A 15,205-nucleotide genomic window follows, 5' to 3' on the forward strand; every position below is an offset into this window, starting at 1 on the left:
GAGTTTCAAAAAGAAAAAAAAAATATGACCATACAACAGAACCTTCGAAGGAAAGAGAAAGTTTTCTGACTCAATAATACCAACTGCTGCTCACATACAATTCCCTCCGCCATCCATCCATCCTTTCCCTTTCCCAGCGATAGATACGCCTGGTTTTTCATTCACGCACAGAATCACTACATTCTGGTGGGAAGGAAGTGTTTGCAGAGACCAGCAGAGGGCGCCTGACTGGGGCAGAAGCTGCAATGGTAGGAGGACCAGGGTGCCTCTCCACGGCGGGGCCCCTCTTGGTCTTCTGTTTTTCCCACAACCCCCGGATGCCCTCCCATTTCAGCCACATCCCTTGGGAGACAGGCAGAGCCGCAGCAAAGAAGTTAATATGCATACAAGATTATTAGCCAAGCGCTCCCCACTGGTACAATTAGGTGCCCCACCCTCTCGCATACCCCATCTGGCTCACCGCACCCACCCACGCTGTCTGCCCCGCCCGCGCCCGGGCTCGCCTCCTTTCCTCCGGGTTCACACAATTTTGCACAAAGGCCGGGCAGTGGGTAAGGACTGCACCCGGGAAAGGGAGCCGCAAGCTACCAGGATACTGTGGGCAAGGAAGAGAGCTAGGCAACTCCTTGCTGTTTCAGAGGGATCTTTCCTTCCTGTCACTTTGTGCCAAAAAAAAAACAACCCTTTGGAGGCATCACTCAGGTCTCCATCCTAGGCACGCTGAACTGGAGAGAGTCCTAGAGAGGCAACTGGGAGAAGGAAGGGAAGGGATTCCTGGGCCCATTGTAAGTGTCTCAGCCACTCCTAAGGAAGATGCCCAGGGGATTTGTTCTCCTCAGTTGGGTTGGGCTGTAGCCTCTCACATCTAACCAGAACTGTCTCCAGGTGGGAAGCCTTCCCTGGGGAAGGGGCCATTCTGCTGTAACTAGCAGCTGCTGGGGGGCGGGGGGGGGGGGGGGGCGGGAGAGGAATTCCCTAGGGAGGGGTAAAGGGTTCAGTGAGGAACCAAGTCTGAAAGGGAAAGGGGCCCCCGCAAGCAAAAGAGGGAGAAAAAGATGTAAAAAGAATGTCCGTAACTTTCACCTTGCTTCTTAAAGTAACAGACTTTACACCAGGGGAAAAGAAAAATTGGGACTGGGGGAAGACACACACACACACACACACACACACACACACACGCACACACACAAACTGCTGATGTTTTATTTATTGAAAACTCAGAGAATCTGAAATAGGCATTTATCTGAAGATGCCAGGAACCTGGCTTTACACTGCTGGCCATTCTGGAGAAGAAACCTGCCAACCAAAGCTTTCCTCCATACTCTGCTCTTTACAAAGGAATTCCCGGTGAGGAGAACAATTCTCTCTGTTCTAACTTCTCCTCCTCCAGGCAGACCTCCTAGCTTAATTATACCAGCCAGCACTGACCCACCTGCCCTCTTTGGGGAACACTACACTCTGAGGAAGGAGGACACAGGACCTCCCTTATCCCAACAGCCTTCAGACATGATCCAAAAAGAAGCATATAAGTGTGAGGGATGGGGAAAAGCGGATGGGGTTCAGGGGTCCTCTCTAAACTGGGTAGGGTCTGGCAATCATAAGAGAGGGTGCCTCCACCACCTTCCTACCTTCTCCAATTAAGAGAAGAGGTGGGGACAAGTGGAAATAGCCTCCTGTTGAGTGAGTCCCGGGACCTGCCACCATCACTGCAGTCTGGATGCTCTTTGGAGGAACGTGCGGGCTGGAACCTCTCCTTCCCCCAGACCAGGGAAGATGGGCAGGAGGTGGGGCAGCACACAGCACAGACAAAAGGTTCGGCAGAGCGCTCCTCTCTCGGGAGCTCAGGTCCCTGGGCAGAGCTCGGTCCCCTATTCGGCCACACTGAGTGACCTTCTCGCTAGTAACGCCCCCTTCCCGCGGGGCCCAGGCGCCCGACCAGGGATGGTCCTTTAATAGGTGCCCACATCTCTCTCCCGACACCCCCCGACATGGAACGCCCCTCCCACCCCTCACCACAAACACCCGCGACGCCTTCCTCCAACCCCTTTCTATTGTCTTCAAAGAGATAAGTGGCTCCCACCAAACACACCCAAATGCACCTCCCTCCCTCGCGCTCCCATTTCTCCGAGCCTTAAGGGCCGAGAAGCGAGTGCAGGGTTGGAAGCGGGGAGCGAGGGAGTAGCCCGCGAGAACTTGGCATCGCAGACCCACCGTGTCCGCCTCGCAAGGATGCCGGTGACCTGTAGATTGCAATAGGCACTGAATGATGCTTGCTGCTGCCATGGAAATGGTGGATGTGGTGCGCTCCCAAACTGGACGCCCCCCAAGCCACTCCTAGGAGGCCGCTGAGGGTGAGCGGGACTATCCAGAGCAGGGCCAGGCGCCCCCCCGCGCCGCCGCCGCCGCCCCCAGGCGAGCCCAGCTCGGCTCCGCACCGGAGCATCCTCTGGTACATGGCGGGGCGCCCGCCGAGGGGCCGCCGCCGCGGGAGGCAAAGTTTGGGGCGCGGGGAGGGGAGAGGGCGCTGGGGAGCGGGCAGCTCAGGGTGGGCTGCAGGGCCGGCCGCCTCACCGCGCCAGGGCACCCATCCTCTCCCTCTTTCGGACAGTCTTCTCGGGGTCCTGGAGTCCGCCGTGCCTTGCACCCCAAAGATTCCGAAACATAGCCGAGGCGAATGCAGCTGATAGGGGCTTGTCCGGAAAGGCAGTCCCGGGGAACAGCAAGCGCGGAGCGGGCGGCTGCTCCCAGATTTCCAGGGCTCCAGGTTCTCGAGAGATACTCCCAAAGAGTTTCGGGCGAGTGCGTGCCGGGGGTGGGGAGCGGGGAAATGGTTTAAAGCTCCTCCCGGAGGGTCCTCACTTCTACATGACAGCCATCCACCGCGAATCCACTAGGTAAATCCGTTTAGCATTGTGTGTGGGAACCGAGGAGGCCACTTCGCCGGCCCAACCTCCTTTCAAGGGAGAAGCAGACCCCATGGACTCCAGGCGCCCCTTCGCTCCATTCAGCTCGGGCCGGCTCGCCTGCTCGCGCCAGCCTCCCCCGGGCAGCGCGCGGAGCAGCGGCGCGCATCGCCTGCTCCCGAGGCAATCTCCGCGTCCGCCGCCTCCTGACACTTACGCCCGGCAAGGGGTTCAGAGGGAAGAGTGCACCCTTACGAAAGAAGCAGGGATCGAACGGGGGAAAGAGAGCTGGGGAAAAGCAGAAGCAGACAAAGGAGTGGGGCGAGGTGGGGGGGGGGGGGGAGCAAAAGAAAAAGAAAAAAAAAGAGAGAGAAGAAAAACCACACAAGCTGGCGAAGCGAGGGGCTCTATGCAAATCTGCAGTCTCCAAACAGCAAATCACTGAAGCTCGGATGCAATGCAGAGGACGAGCCTATGTAACGAGGGAGGCTGGTCTAGCTTCCCACAAAAATCGCCCTGCTTTGCCTCTCTCAAGCATTCTCCACACATCAAAGGGACACGTGTACCGCGATGCGGGGAACACCTAAAAGGCAACTCTCCCTCCTCTGCCAGGTGATCCCGCCGTCTGAATTACAACGGCAAATGGCACCCTTCCCCTACCCCTACGGTTTAGATGTAACCAGTGTCTTGAGAGCTCTTAAAAGAGAAAGAATTCGGCTCTTTTTATTGGACCAAACTTGTTCTGCCAGGTGTTCAAACCGAATCTGCGAAATATGGCTTGACACCATCTACTCAAGCATCAGTTTTGATGATCTGTTAATTACACATATTACTCATAACAAAGAGCCCTGGTTCCTACTACAATATCCTATTTCATATAAGGCAGTAGAAGTGCAGGGAGCCAAACTACACAAGGAGGAAAAGGAAGGAGTAAATCTGGCCATTGAGGAAGAGACAGAAAAAGAGAGAATAAGAGAGAGAAGGAGACAGCTGAGAACGGATGACAGAAGAAAGAAACAGTATGAATGAGACTGTGTCTTGGTCCAACATTTTAGGGTTCTTTAAGAACCCCCAAGATCTCTGTAAAAGCACAGCTATGAAGATCTTTTATATGGATGCAGTTCTGCTTTTCTATTATCATGTTTCACAAGGAAAATAACACCAACAAATCAGGAAATAAAAATTCCTTAATCTAGTACCCCTAAGGAAGAGAGGACATTATATTCTATTGGTGAAATGAAGAATCTTTAACCTGAAACCATGTGTCCTGGAAAAGACAACACACAACTGAGAGTAAAAATCTTAGCATGGCAAGTAGACTTAGCCATGACGACCACAGTCACTGGCAGCGGCTGCTGCTGCTGCTAAGTTGCTTCAGTCGTGTCTGACTCTGTGCGACCCCATAGAAGGCAGCCCATTAAGCTCCCCCGTCCCTGGGATTCTCCAGGCAAGAATACTGGAGTAGGTTGCCATTTCCTTCTCCAATGTGTGAAAGTGAAGTCACTCAGTTGTGTCTGACTCTTAGCGACCCCATGGACTGCAGCCTACCAGGCTCCTCTGTCCATGGGATTTTCCAGGCAAAAGTACTGGAGTGGGGTGCCATTGCCTTCCCTGCACTGACGGCTAGTAGACAAGATATGGAAGTATGATTAAAACAGTTCCCTGGTTTCTAAAAGAAGATAAAAACTATGGCATGACTAGTGGCTGGACTTTTTTGTGTGTTTATTCCTATTTAAAGACAAAGGAAAACAACTCTGAGTAAGCACTACCTCTCACAGGCTACTTACTGTCTATATAATCCCTTATGCCAACAAAATTATGTATTGAAAAAAGGAGTTCTAGAAGGATTTGATACAAATCATCCACTCACCCAATTGGTCATTTAGATGAATGGCACCCCACTCCAGTACTCTTGCCTGGAAAATCCCATGGACGGAGGAGCCTGGTGGGCTGCAGTCTGTGGGGTCGCTAAGAGTCAGACACGACTGAACGACTTCACTTTCACTTTTCACTTTCATGCATTGGAGGAGGAAATGGCAACCCACTCCAGTGTTCTTGCCTGGAGAATCCCAGGGACGGGGGAGCCTGGTGAGCTGTTGTCTATGGGGTCACACAGAGTCGGACACGACTGAAGCGACTTAGCAGCAGCAGCAGCACTGCTTCCTAGTTCATTCAGAGTCAATCCTGGGACTCTGGTGGTCACTATGTTACCGGTGTACAGGGACTGCCTAATCAAATGTGTAGCATTCCAACACCTTACATCCTTGGCAAAAGTTTACTTTATTTTACTGAAAACATAATGGTTCAGTTCAGCTCAGTTCAGTTGCTCAGTCGTGTCAGACTCTTTACAACCCCATGAACCGCAGCACACCAGACCCCCATGTTCATCACCAACTCCCAGAGTCCACCCAAACCCATGTCCATCGAGTCGGTGATGCCATCCAACTATCTCATCCTCTGTCATCCCCTTTTCCTCCTGCCCTCAATCTTTCCCAGCATCAGGGTCTTTTCAAATGAGTCAGCTCTTCACATCAGGTGGCCAAAGTATTGGAATTTCAGCTTCAACATCAGTCCTTCCAATGAACACCCAAGACTAATCTCCTTTAGGATGGACTGGTTGGATCTCCTTGCAGTCCAAGGCACTCTCAAGAGTCTTCTTCAACACCACAGTTCAAAAGCATCAATTCTTCGGCTTTCTTTATAGTCCAACTCTCACATCCATACATGACCACAGGAAAAACCATAGCCTAAATAGCTTAGTCAGGCTAGTGAAGGTGCTTTTATCTGTTTAAATACACCATGTCTCCCAACTTACCACAACTGCTTAAAGATCAAGAGAACCCAAATCCAGCACTTTCCACTGTGTCCTGTTCCCATCCTTATCCCCAATCCATTTTCTCTCATTTTGTTACTTTTTAGCATGTGGGTTTTAATTCACTAGATTGTAAATATCCATTTTTAAAATATCCAGTAAGCTTCAAAAGGAAAAATGAGGAGCACTAATTTAGGAGATGGGAAATCTGGGCTGCCTTCTTGGCACTGCCATTTAAAATACTGGTTATGTCACATTAGTAACCTAGCATCTCCCCAAGGCTCTGTGGCTTCCTTTATAAAACAGTCATGTCCCTGTCTTTCCTAACAATCCCACAGGGCAGGAAGGGTATAATGTAATATTTAATGAGAGTGGGCTTTAAAATATATCAAACACTCCACGGGGTACAGGCAGTATGTCTCTCGTTCTGTAGAGGTCTAACATATTGGAGCTGATGGGCCTACACCATTCATCTGGTTCCTTTCCATCTATAGATATGTAGAGCACTGCATGGTTCTCTGATAGCCTGGTTAAGCGTGATGATCTGTCCTTCCCTTCCTAACTAGATAGTAGATTCCTGAAGGGGAGAGGAGACAAACCTTCATTTGTACTCCCTCTAGTGCCCGGCATTTGTGAAATGAAAATGTATCTCTTAATGCATATAGTCAATTGTCATTATTTACAGAAATTATGGTCTAAAAAGTGACTATGAACACTGATTTAGGGAATACAAACCATTGCTCCTATGGGTTAGGTTCCTACAAGTCTCTGGTCACAGTATTTTCATCAACAGATTGATATATAACCTTATTTTATTGTTTTCTGTTTAAAGACATTTTCACTGAAAAAAAAAATATATATATATATAGTCAATTCATAACACTGAATTCAGAGCCAAGATCACTATAACTTAAGCCTGAATGAAGCTTCTCTAACCTACTTATTTTCTCCGTAAGACATATCATGGCTTTCTTGCGCTCAGGAACATTAAACAGCACTTCAACATTATGTTTAGGGACTGTTTTAAACAGCAAAATCACCAACAAAAAGAACAGAAATGTGAAAAATATGGTACTAAATAGACCACACAAAGGACATTTGTTTACAATATAAGCTGAAGGCAGAATGTTGCCTTGTTTGACCTCAACTGGGAAGGCGGGTGTTTAGGACTCACATGTTTTGCCTCTCTGTGCATGTCTGTTAAGGATCACCTTGGTGCCATGAGTACTGATTTGGGGTTATAAATTTTATTGCAGAGGTGAGGTCACACCTGTGAAAAACAGGAATTTACTTTCTTGAATTAACAAGAAGGAGGGGGTGAAATTTGGGAAATGATTTGTATAAATGAAAGAAAAAGGAATAGAGTAAGTGTAGAAGATTTTGATGAACCTTTCCAAGAGCACTCGATGAACAAAAGACTCCCCTGACTGTCTTACATTATCTCAGGCCTTGGGAGATGATGGTGGGGTTAGGGAAGGCATAGGCCAGGAATCTCAGTTTTATTGGAGTCTCAAGGGCTTAAGAGGAAATATTTTATGACTGCCTTGAAAGAAGAAATTGTAGCTGTCTGGGGCACCTTTGCAATACTTAGGAGGTTCTGGGATGGATTCTGTGATACAGATGCTGCAATATTTGTTATAAATGACTGTGATTTGGTGGAACAAGGAGCAATTCTATCTAGAAAGTAGAGAAAAGTCTTCTGAGCAAACTCATGCCTAATGTGGATGAAGCAAATAAAGCTTGTGCTTACTCTTGATGTCTCTTCAGCGGGTCCATTCCTGAGGCTGGAAGTGTATTATTTAAAGAAACTGAGGTAGCGCTGACATATGTTCTCACGTGAGTAAACAACTGTTTGGAGGAGACAAAGTGCTTGGCTGCCCGTAATTTACTCTTAAATATTTCACCATGGACAATGTGATATAAATGTGTGTCAGTACTGTTCTATGTCTCAGGAGAATTGGTTGCTTTCACCAGGAATGCATGCTCTAATGTTTCAGCCAGAACCACAGAAGTCAGAGGGGGCTTTTAGAAGGCTTGAGTTATCATCATCTCCAATCATGATATGGCTTTGCTCATTAATTGGAATATATGTTGGAAACAGGTTATCATTAATGACATAAATGGCTTGTCATTTTGTTAATGGAGGTTAAGAATGGATGTCTTTGGTGAAATCATTAACATTCAAGATAGGTGGACTGGCCAAAATTTTTATGAACATGCTTTGCTTCTATTTGAATAGACTATGTGGATCTAAGAGACCTTTCACCCTTTACTGTAAGAAATAGTGCCATAATACTAGTAATAATAAGAACTAACACATTTGTAACTGTCACAACTCTGAGAGATGTAAAAGAGTGAGATCATTTAGTCATCACAAAACGATATGAAACCAGTGCTCACTGATCCCTAACAAAACTTGATCGCTTAATTCTAATAGATGAGGATCTGAATGCTACCACTGAAATACTGCCATATTTGCTTCAAGAAATTCTACTTGCAAGACATTTTTGGGAGGTGGTGCTTAAAAGAACCAGGAGTTGGAAATTAATCAAGCCTCCATAACAGACTATAAGATTTTGTACCTACTTAGTAATAAATGTCTGCTTCTGTAGCAAAAGTTGGTCTGCGTCTTAAATCCCCTAGGACCTGTGGGAATGCTTGGGAGACTGCTTCACCCTCCCCTGCCTCTGACTACCTTGCGTACCAAGATCTACCAAGAGAATCTAATATCTATAAATGGGAGGCTATTCTAGATTCATTCACAGCCAATGATTCACAGTGGACAAGAAGGCAGGTGATTTAGTGTGAAGAAATGGGAGATGGGATTGAAAGCTGAGGGGAGAAAAGAAAGAAAATAGATGAAGAAAGAGAAGAGCGTGTAGAAGGGGGAGTGTGCACAGAAATGGAAAAGGACAGGTCACTTCAAACTATTTTTTCCTATTCCTAAAATCAACCCTTTTGCCTCAAGAAGCAGGATGGTTGTCAGGCAGACACTTTCCAGCTTTTTGTATTTTTCTTAACACTTAATTGGAAATGGTTACAGCTCAGTATTAAGCTTTTAAAATAGAAAAGTAGACACTAAAACAGCAGAGAGGAAGTATATTAAAACCCACAGGCAGCGCCGATCTTTTAAAAATTAAAAATGAGAGTGTCAGTCATGCATTTTGAAAGAAAGAGAGAACCCATGTATCCATCTACTTGCATTTCTGGGTGGGCACTGAGAGACAGTAAGGGGGGGGACCGAGGAGAGGATGCTCTCTGTGAAGCTGGAACGACAAACCTCTGATCCTGTTACCTTTGTGGGTTATTGCAGATCCCTAAAGGTGTTCTGATAAAAAATCGGGGAAAGAGAGAAGAGACAAAGAAAAAAAAAAAAAGGAAGGCAAGAAGGAGGGAGGGAGGAAGAAAGAGAATGAATGAAAGAGGGGGGGAAGGGAGGGAGGGAGGGAGGGAGGAGACATGCCAGGACTAAAAGCATCCCTGGAAATCTTGTAGTTCAATCTCTTCAGATGATAAAGTTGAGGTCCACAAAAGTAATAATGATACCAAAAATTCAGATATACTTATGATGTGTTTACTTATCTGGAAGTGCACCTTCATCTCCCACCACCCATAGTCTCATCATAGATGTAGATTGGTGAATTCAATCCATGTACCCACTACCTAGAACCTCCACACTGATATACCAAAGGAGGCAGAGTAGCGGGAACCCAACATGAGACAGCACGATGCCCAGTTTACTCAAAATAAATTAAAGCCTGCGGTTGGATTTGTGAAATATCAATCGATTTATTCAATCACAGTTAGTGGTGTTTAGGCCTGATATATTTTATGCTCCCTATCTTTTCTCTTGCCCTTTTAAACTAAAACTTAATTTTGACATCTGACATAAAATTCATTGCCTAAGCACCAAGGCTGGGTCATAGACATTTCATTATCAACTGACTCTTTAAGTGTTGTGGGCATTACTTTGGCAACAACCAATCATATACTTTCAATCATTAGCATCTTATATTGTTTGTATAGTTATTTAAATGAAGTTGTGTTGCTGACAAACTCTTCCCCAGGTTCATACCCTCTGATGGGACTGCATTCATAGTGTAGAGGAAGAATATGCGGCTTGAGTGCCCAGACTGTGGGTTTGAATCTGAGTCTGTGATTATTATCCATCTGACACTGGGTTTAATGGACCCTTACCCCCATTTCCTTGTCTGTAAAATGATTATAACACTGTGTAATGAAATAGAACAGCCTCTAAAATATATTAAGCACTAAATATAAGTTACTGCCACTTATTCACTGTGCATATTTTAGGTAGTTATTAAAGACATACCAATAATGAGCTGTCACAGGATTTTTACTTTTGCCCAATTTCAGACTCTTCCCCCTCAGTCAAGTTCAGCCACCTCCATGATTCTGTTTCTCGAAAACTGTGATGCTCAAACTTTAGTGTGTCTGAGAATCACTAGAACGGCTTATTAAATCATAGATTGCTTTGCTTTTGATTCCCTTGATCTGTACAGTGGCCTGATAATTTGCATTTTTAACAAGTTCCCAGGTAATGCTCATACTGCTGGCCCAGGGGAATTAGATTTTCAGAACCACTGCTCTGTCTGAATGTCAAAGTCTTTAACATGGGTTTTATTAACCAACACCGGGAGGGCTTTCTAATTAAGCTCCTTACCAATAACTTTGCCTCTCTGGCTGTGTACTCTAAACATAGACAGCAGTGCTGTTCCCAGATCTTTAAAGCATTCTTTAAAGACTTCAAGATGTCTACCTTATAAACCTAGATGTTCTCATTTCACACCATGTAACTATAAATTCCTTTCATTCTACTTAGAAAAAACTATTTTCTTTTCTCTCTCATCTTTTGAATTTGAGCTCACTGACTGCATGACATTACACTCTGAATCTGACTTTACTAACTTATGCAGGTGAGAATGCTTGTTTCCATATAAAACCTAGTCATCCAAATAGTCAGGTACCGTTTAAAAAAGAAAAAAAAAAAAGTAGTCCCTTTCAGGTCCTGGCATTTCAAGTTTTCAGTCTGACCAGCATCAACTACGGGAGAGATCAATGACAAAAACTGACAACCCGGGAGCTGTCACCTACATCAGCGGTGGCACAGTCTGTCACATACATGCATCGCTGCAGAAGAAAGCAACACGGCATTATAGAGAATGGAACTAGAGTTGAAGGACAACTATAAGGCAAGTGAGGGTGATATAAAAACTGAGATGTAATTTGCAAATTTCTTAGTAAATAGAGATATTCAAATCTAGAACCAGACATCATACCCATGCCATGAGTTTAATTTCCTGAACGCTGGAGTACTTGGAGCATAAACCAATCTGATGTATCTTTATGGATATATGTTCTGGAGCATATGTTGCCATCTGAATTCACTAAAAATAATTTAATCATGCAATTTGAACTGAATCTCTAAATAGGTTTGTCTGGGATCTATAATCTAATCACCATCCAATTCAGGACAAATAGATTACACACTTTGTAAGAGTGATATTGTGAAGTTAGCACTACAGTTAGTTAGTGCGATTATCCCGCTACAAAGATTGCTGTTCCAGGTAATTCAAAGTTCTTTACCATGGCATATTAAGGCCTTCAAAATTTGCCTCCATCCTGCCTCTGCCTTATTTTTATCTCAACTTCTGCCACTTTCCCTGCAAACATCCTAGGCTCCCGCCACATGACCTTCTCTTCCCTAAACACACTATATTTTTTCACTTTTGCCACTGCCCATGCAATTCTGTTAAAAGATTATCTTTTCTCCTTCCTATGTCTCTTTAATAGCTCATTTATTCTTCTATAAAATTGTTGGAAATTTTTCTAAACTCTGTCAGTTAGTTGCTAAACTTCCTCAAGTATAGACTATCAGAAATACCTAAAAAAAAAAAAAAATACCTGAAGTATGTAACAGTATATTTATACTATCATTGTGCTGAATGAATGGAATATCAAAATAACAGATTAAATGTATCTCTGTATGTAGGAGTTTAAAAAACTCCTTATAAACCAAAAAACAAAAGAAATGAAACAAACCCTCTTCAATTTATCCTTGCAGGCTTTTGATGAGCTCGTTCATTGCCTAACATATGTAAGAAATTTAGGTTAAACTTCAGTTTGAATGATAAATTGGTTATGAAGAATAATGGAATTCATTATCATTTTCCTATTCATGTTGTATACAGATGTCTGTCTTTCCTCTTCTATGTAAAAGGAAAATCAAATAGCACCAAGCAAAGTTGCTTGCTGCCAAGTTGAACTGCCAAGGAAACATTTATAGCCAACTTATAAATCCTTGAAAATAGGGCTTTATAATGGAAATACTGGCAGCATTTTAACTATAACCATTCAAATAATATCACTATAGCAGAACTTATAATCCAATATACCTGTTCTGGGATGGATGAGAGACTTAGCTATAGGTTTTGGGAAAACTTCCAGTGGCTTAATTCAGATTGAATGATCATTCCATTCGAATCTCTTAGGATATTTATATTTATTTCCAAATGTGTAGTATATATTCCAAAATATTTATTCTTAAAATATAGAAAATATTTTTTGATACTTGCATAAAAATATATGACCTCTGAGAGGCATTTCCAAAAATCATTAATCAGTTTTTTTTTTCAACTGTCGTCTTTTTCTTTCACGAAAGAATTACTTTCCTCAGCTTTTCTCTGTTCTGTTGCTGAGATGATTCCCCCAGAGACTTGTGTGTTTATCTTGACAGGTGTTAGTAGATCTGTGGACCTCTGTGGAATTGTTCCTAGTTGTGTTGAGGTACAGTAGAAAACACTACGTCTGCAAACTAATGAACTTACCTTATTGCATTCTAAATAAAATAAACCACCCAGCGAGTGGAATTAATCTACTAATGTCTTCCTAATGAAGCTTTCATTAGGCATATGGTGTCATCTTCAATATTTAATACATGATAGGTATTAAAACAAAGCATATCTGGTAATTTTTTAAATGCACACATGATGACTGCCTTGTATATTATTTTCAAATGAACTAGTTCACCCTCAGATTGCTTTAGGCACCTAATCAAAGAGATACAAGAAACATTTCTAGACTTGAGTGAATGTTTCACATCCAAATGGAAAGAAGAATTGTCTTATCTACCATCACCCTTAAATAATTAAAACTAGATTTGCTGTTCTAATTTTTAAGAATGGAGCTATATAATAGTGTGCAATTTTCTGTGCAATGTAAAATGCCACTCATTAATGAAATTTAGGAGCCAGATATCGAGAATGGAATGGTGTTAGTCCAATTCACAGTGGTTTGCTTTAAAATAATGCTACTTCCTAGCATAGCAAACAGCAGATTAAATTCTGATTGAACACTTCAATGGTCAATGGAAGATCAGCTGCTAACATAATCTGTATCCTTTCTTATTGGCAAGAAAAAAAAAAAGCAAAGTATAATGCAGAAATACCTGCCTACTTCAGAAATTCATCAGTTTGGGATCATGTGCTATCTTATTCCGTCTAACAATTATAGTACCATGTAGACAAGCCACAGAGAAGTCACATCCTCATTGCTGTACTAAGCCAAATTCTTAATTTCTCATTTCAGGTTGTCATATAATATTATCTCCTATCTTGGAACAGTAATCACGGTTGTCCAAATGAGACTTGAAGATCTTATCAGTCATGCATTTTACTATTATTATTAAAATTTATTCATTTAAATGATTCTTTGCTGCCAGGCCTTTCAGAGGCTAGAAAACAGACACAGTAAAAGAGTAAAGGTGGGTCTTTTTTCCTTCAGCAGTAGGAGCCAGAAACAGTATGAAAGCAACAGGTCATGAAGAAAGGCAGTTTCCTACTTGAGGGATTAGACAGTACCCTCTTTTGTACTGTTCAATCACGGTTTTGGTTATTTTTTCAAGTGATACTGATTTTTTTTCAATTTACATAGTCTCTAGAGAAACTGCAAGAGATCCCCAAACACAAACCATCTCAGGCAATCAATAAAACAGATTTTAAAAAGCCCTCATTTATATTTACTGGAGAAGGCAATGGCACCCGACTCCAGTACTCTTGCCTGGAAAAACCCATGGACAGAGGAGCCTGCTGGGTGCAGTCCATGGGGTTGTGAAGAGTTGGACATGACTGAGTGACTTCACTTTCACTTTTCACTTTCATGCACTGGAGAAGGAAATGGCAACCCATTCTAGTATTCTTGCCTGGAGCATCCCAGGGACGGGGGAGCCTGGTGGGCTGCCGTCTATGGGGTCACACAGAGTTGGACACAACTGAAGTAGCAGTAGCAGCATTTATATTTACAGCCTTGAGCAAACCTTCACACAGCATATAAAATAATAATAACAATAAACTAAACCACAACACAAGCTAAAGATAATTAGTTTGACAAGGAAGACTTTGAACTGATACGTGAGGCTTTTTTCTTTTATTCTTTAGGGAAAATACAGGTGATTTTTATTTTGAAGCAGCTCACATTTGCTAGCATTACAAAATTGAAAACTATGTAAGTTTCAGCAAATGTTTGCTGTCCTTTTTGGATTCACAACAATAATGACTGCCATCAGTCAGTATTGCATTCAGATTTGAGAACATTTGAAGCATAAAACTGTGCTCTTGAATATCATGTGAAAATCTTAATCACTTTAAAATGCTTTTACATTCAAGGAGGAGTAGGGCATAGTCTAATAGAGGCAAACAACAGTTATATGTATAAAATGGGAAGTAAAATCATGAGGTTGTTTTCACAGCCCATTTTTTTTTTAAGGTTTATTGCTTATGAGTCATGTTTAAGGAAGCTGCACTTTTTCTATGCTGGACTGTTATATCAGATAATTAAAAACAGAAATTTCCTGTAGCTAAATAGTAGGGTTGTGACAAAACCTTATTACTTATCTCAATATATTCCTCAGTTACCCAGTTTGCCTAGAATCCTACATTTCATACTATTAACAGACACCTGAGGTATGGTGGATGATTAGTAAACAAAGCTCTAACTTTTATTTTAATCATTCTTTTTTACCACTTTGTCAAAATAGTGATGCTAAGGCAGTTTTGATCTCAATAGCCTATAGAGACATTAAAAGCAAGAGAACAAGTATATTAACATAGATATTTCTTATTTTATATATAACTTGAGTGATATTTTCTAACTTGGTGGAATCATCTACTGTATAAACTTGGGAATTATTTGTGAAAATTAAAGGGAATAGGGAACTATACACAGAAATCAAATTAGAAGAGTACAGATCTACACTCCAATAGGATAAAATTTGACTGTTAGAATTATACAGTCTTAGAAAAAGTTTGAAGTTGTCCAGTGTGGCTGAGATAAGCAGAATTAGGAGCAATAAATGATATTATTTTTACCCAGTAATAGATTAAAAACAGGTTAGTTGGGCAAATGAAGTTTGAATCCACTGGGTTTCCAAAACTGGGAATTAAAGGAAAAAATCAAGAGTTGGATTACTATC

The 15,205-nt window shown here is 42.7% G+C and overlaps 1 protein-coding gene across 22 annotated transcripts in view; it reads right to left on the reverse strand.

Annotated features, from left to right (window-relative positions):
• NRXN1 (neurexin 1) overlaps positions 1 to 15,205 on the reverse strand; it is a 1,252,733-nt gene that overhangs the window by 488,104 nt on the left and 749,424 nt on the right. For 2 of the 22 annotated variants that reach the window (XM_024998307.2, XM_024998306.2), the window contains exon 1: positions 2,212 to 3,506. In XM_024998307.2, the coding sequence (XP_024854075.1) occupies positions 2,212 to 2,455 (244 nt within the window). In that variant the 5' untranslated portion in view covers positions 2,456 to 3,506. 22 annotated transcript variants of the gene reach the window in all.

The sequence above is a fragment of the Bos taurus genome, chromosome 11 (genome assembly GCF_002263795.3).
Source record: "Bos taurus isolate L1 Dominette 01449 registration number 42190680 breed Hereford chromosome 11, ARS-UCD2.0, whole genome shotgun sequence".
In the NCBI taxonomy this organism is placed as follows: domain Eukaryota; kingdom Metazoa; phylum Chordata; class Mammalia; order Artiodactyla; family Bovidae; genus Bos; species Bos taurus.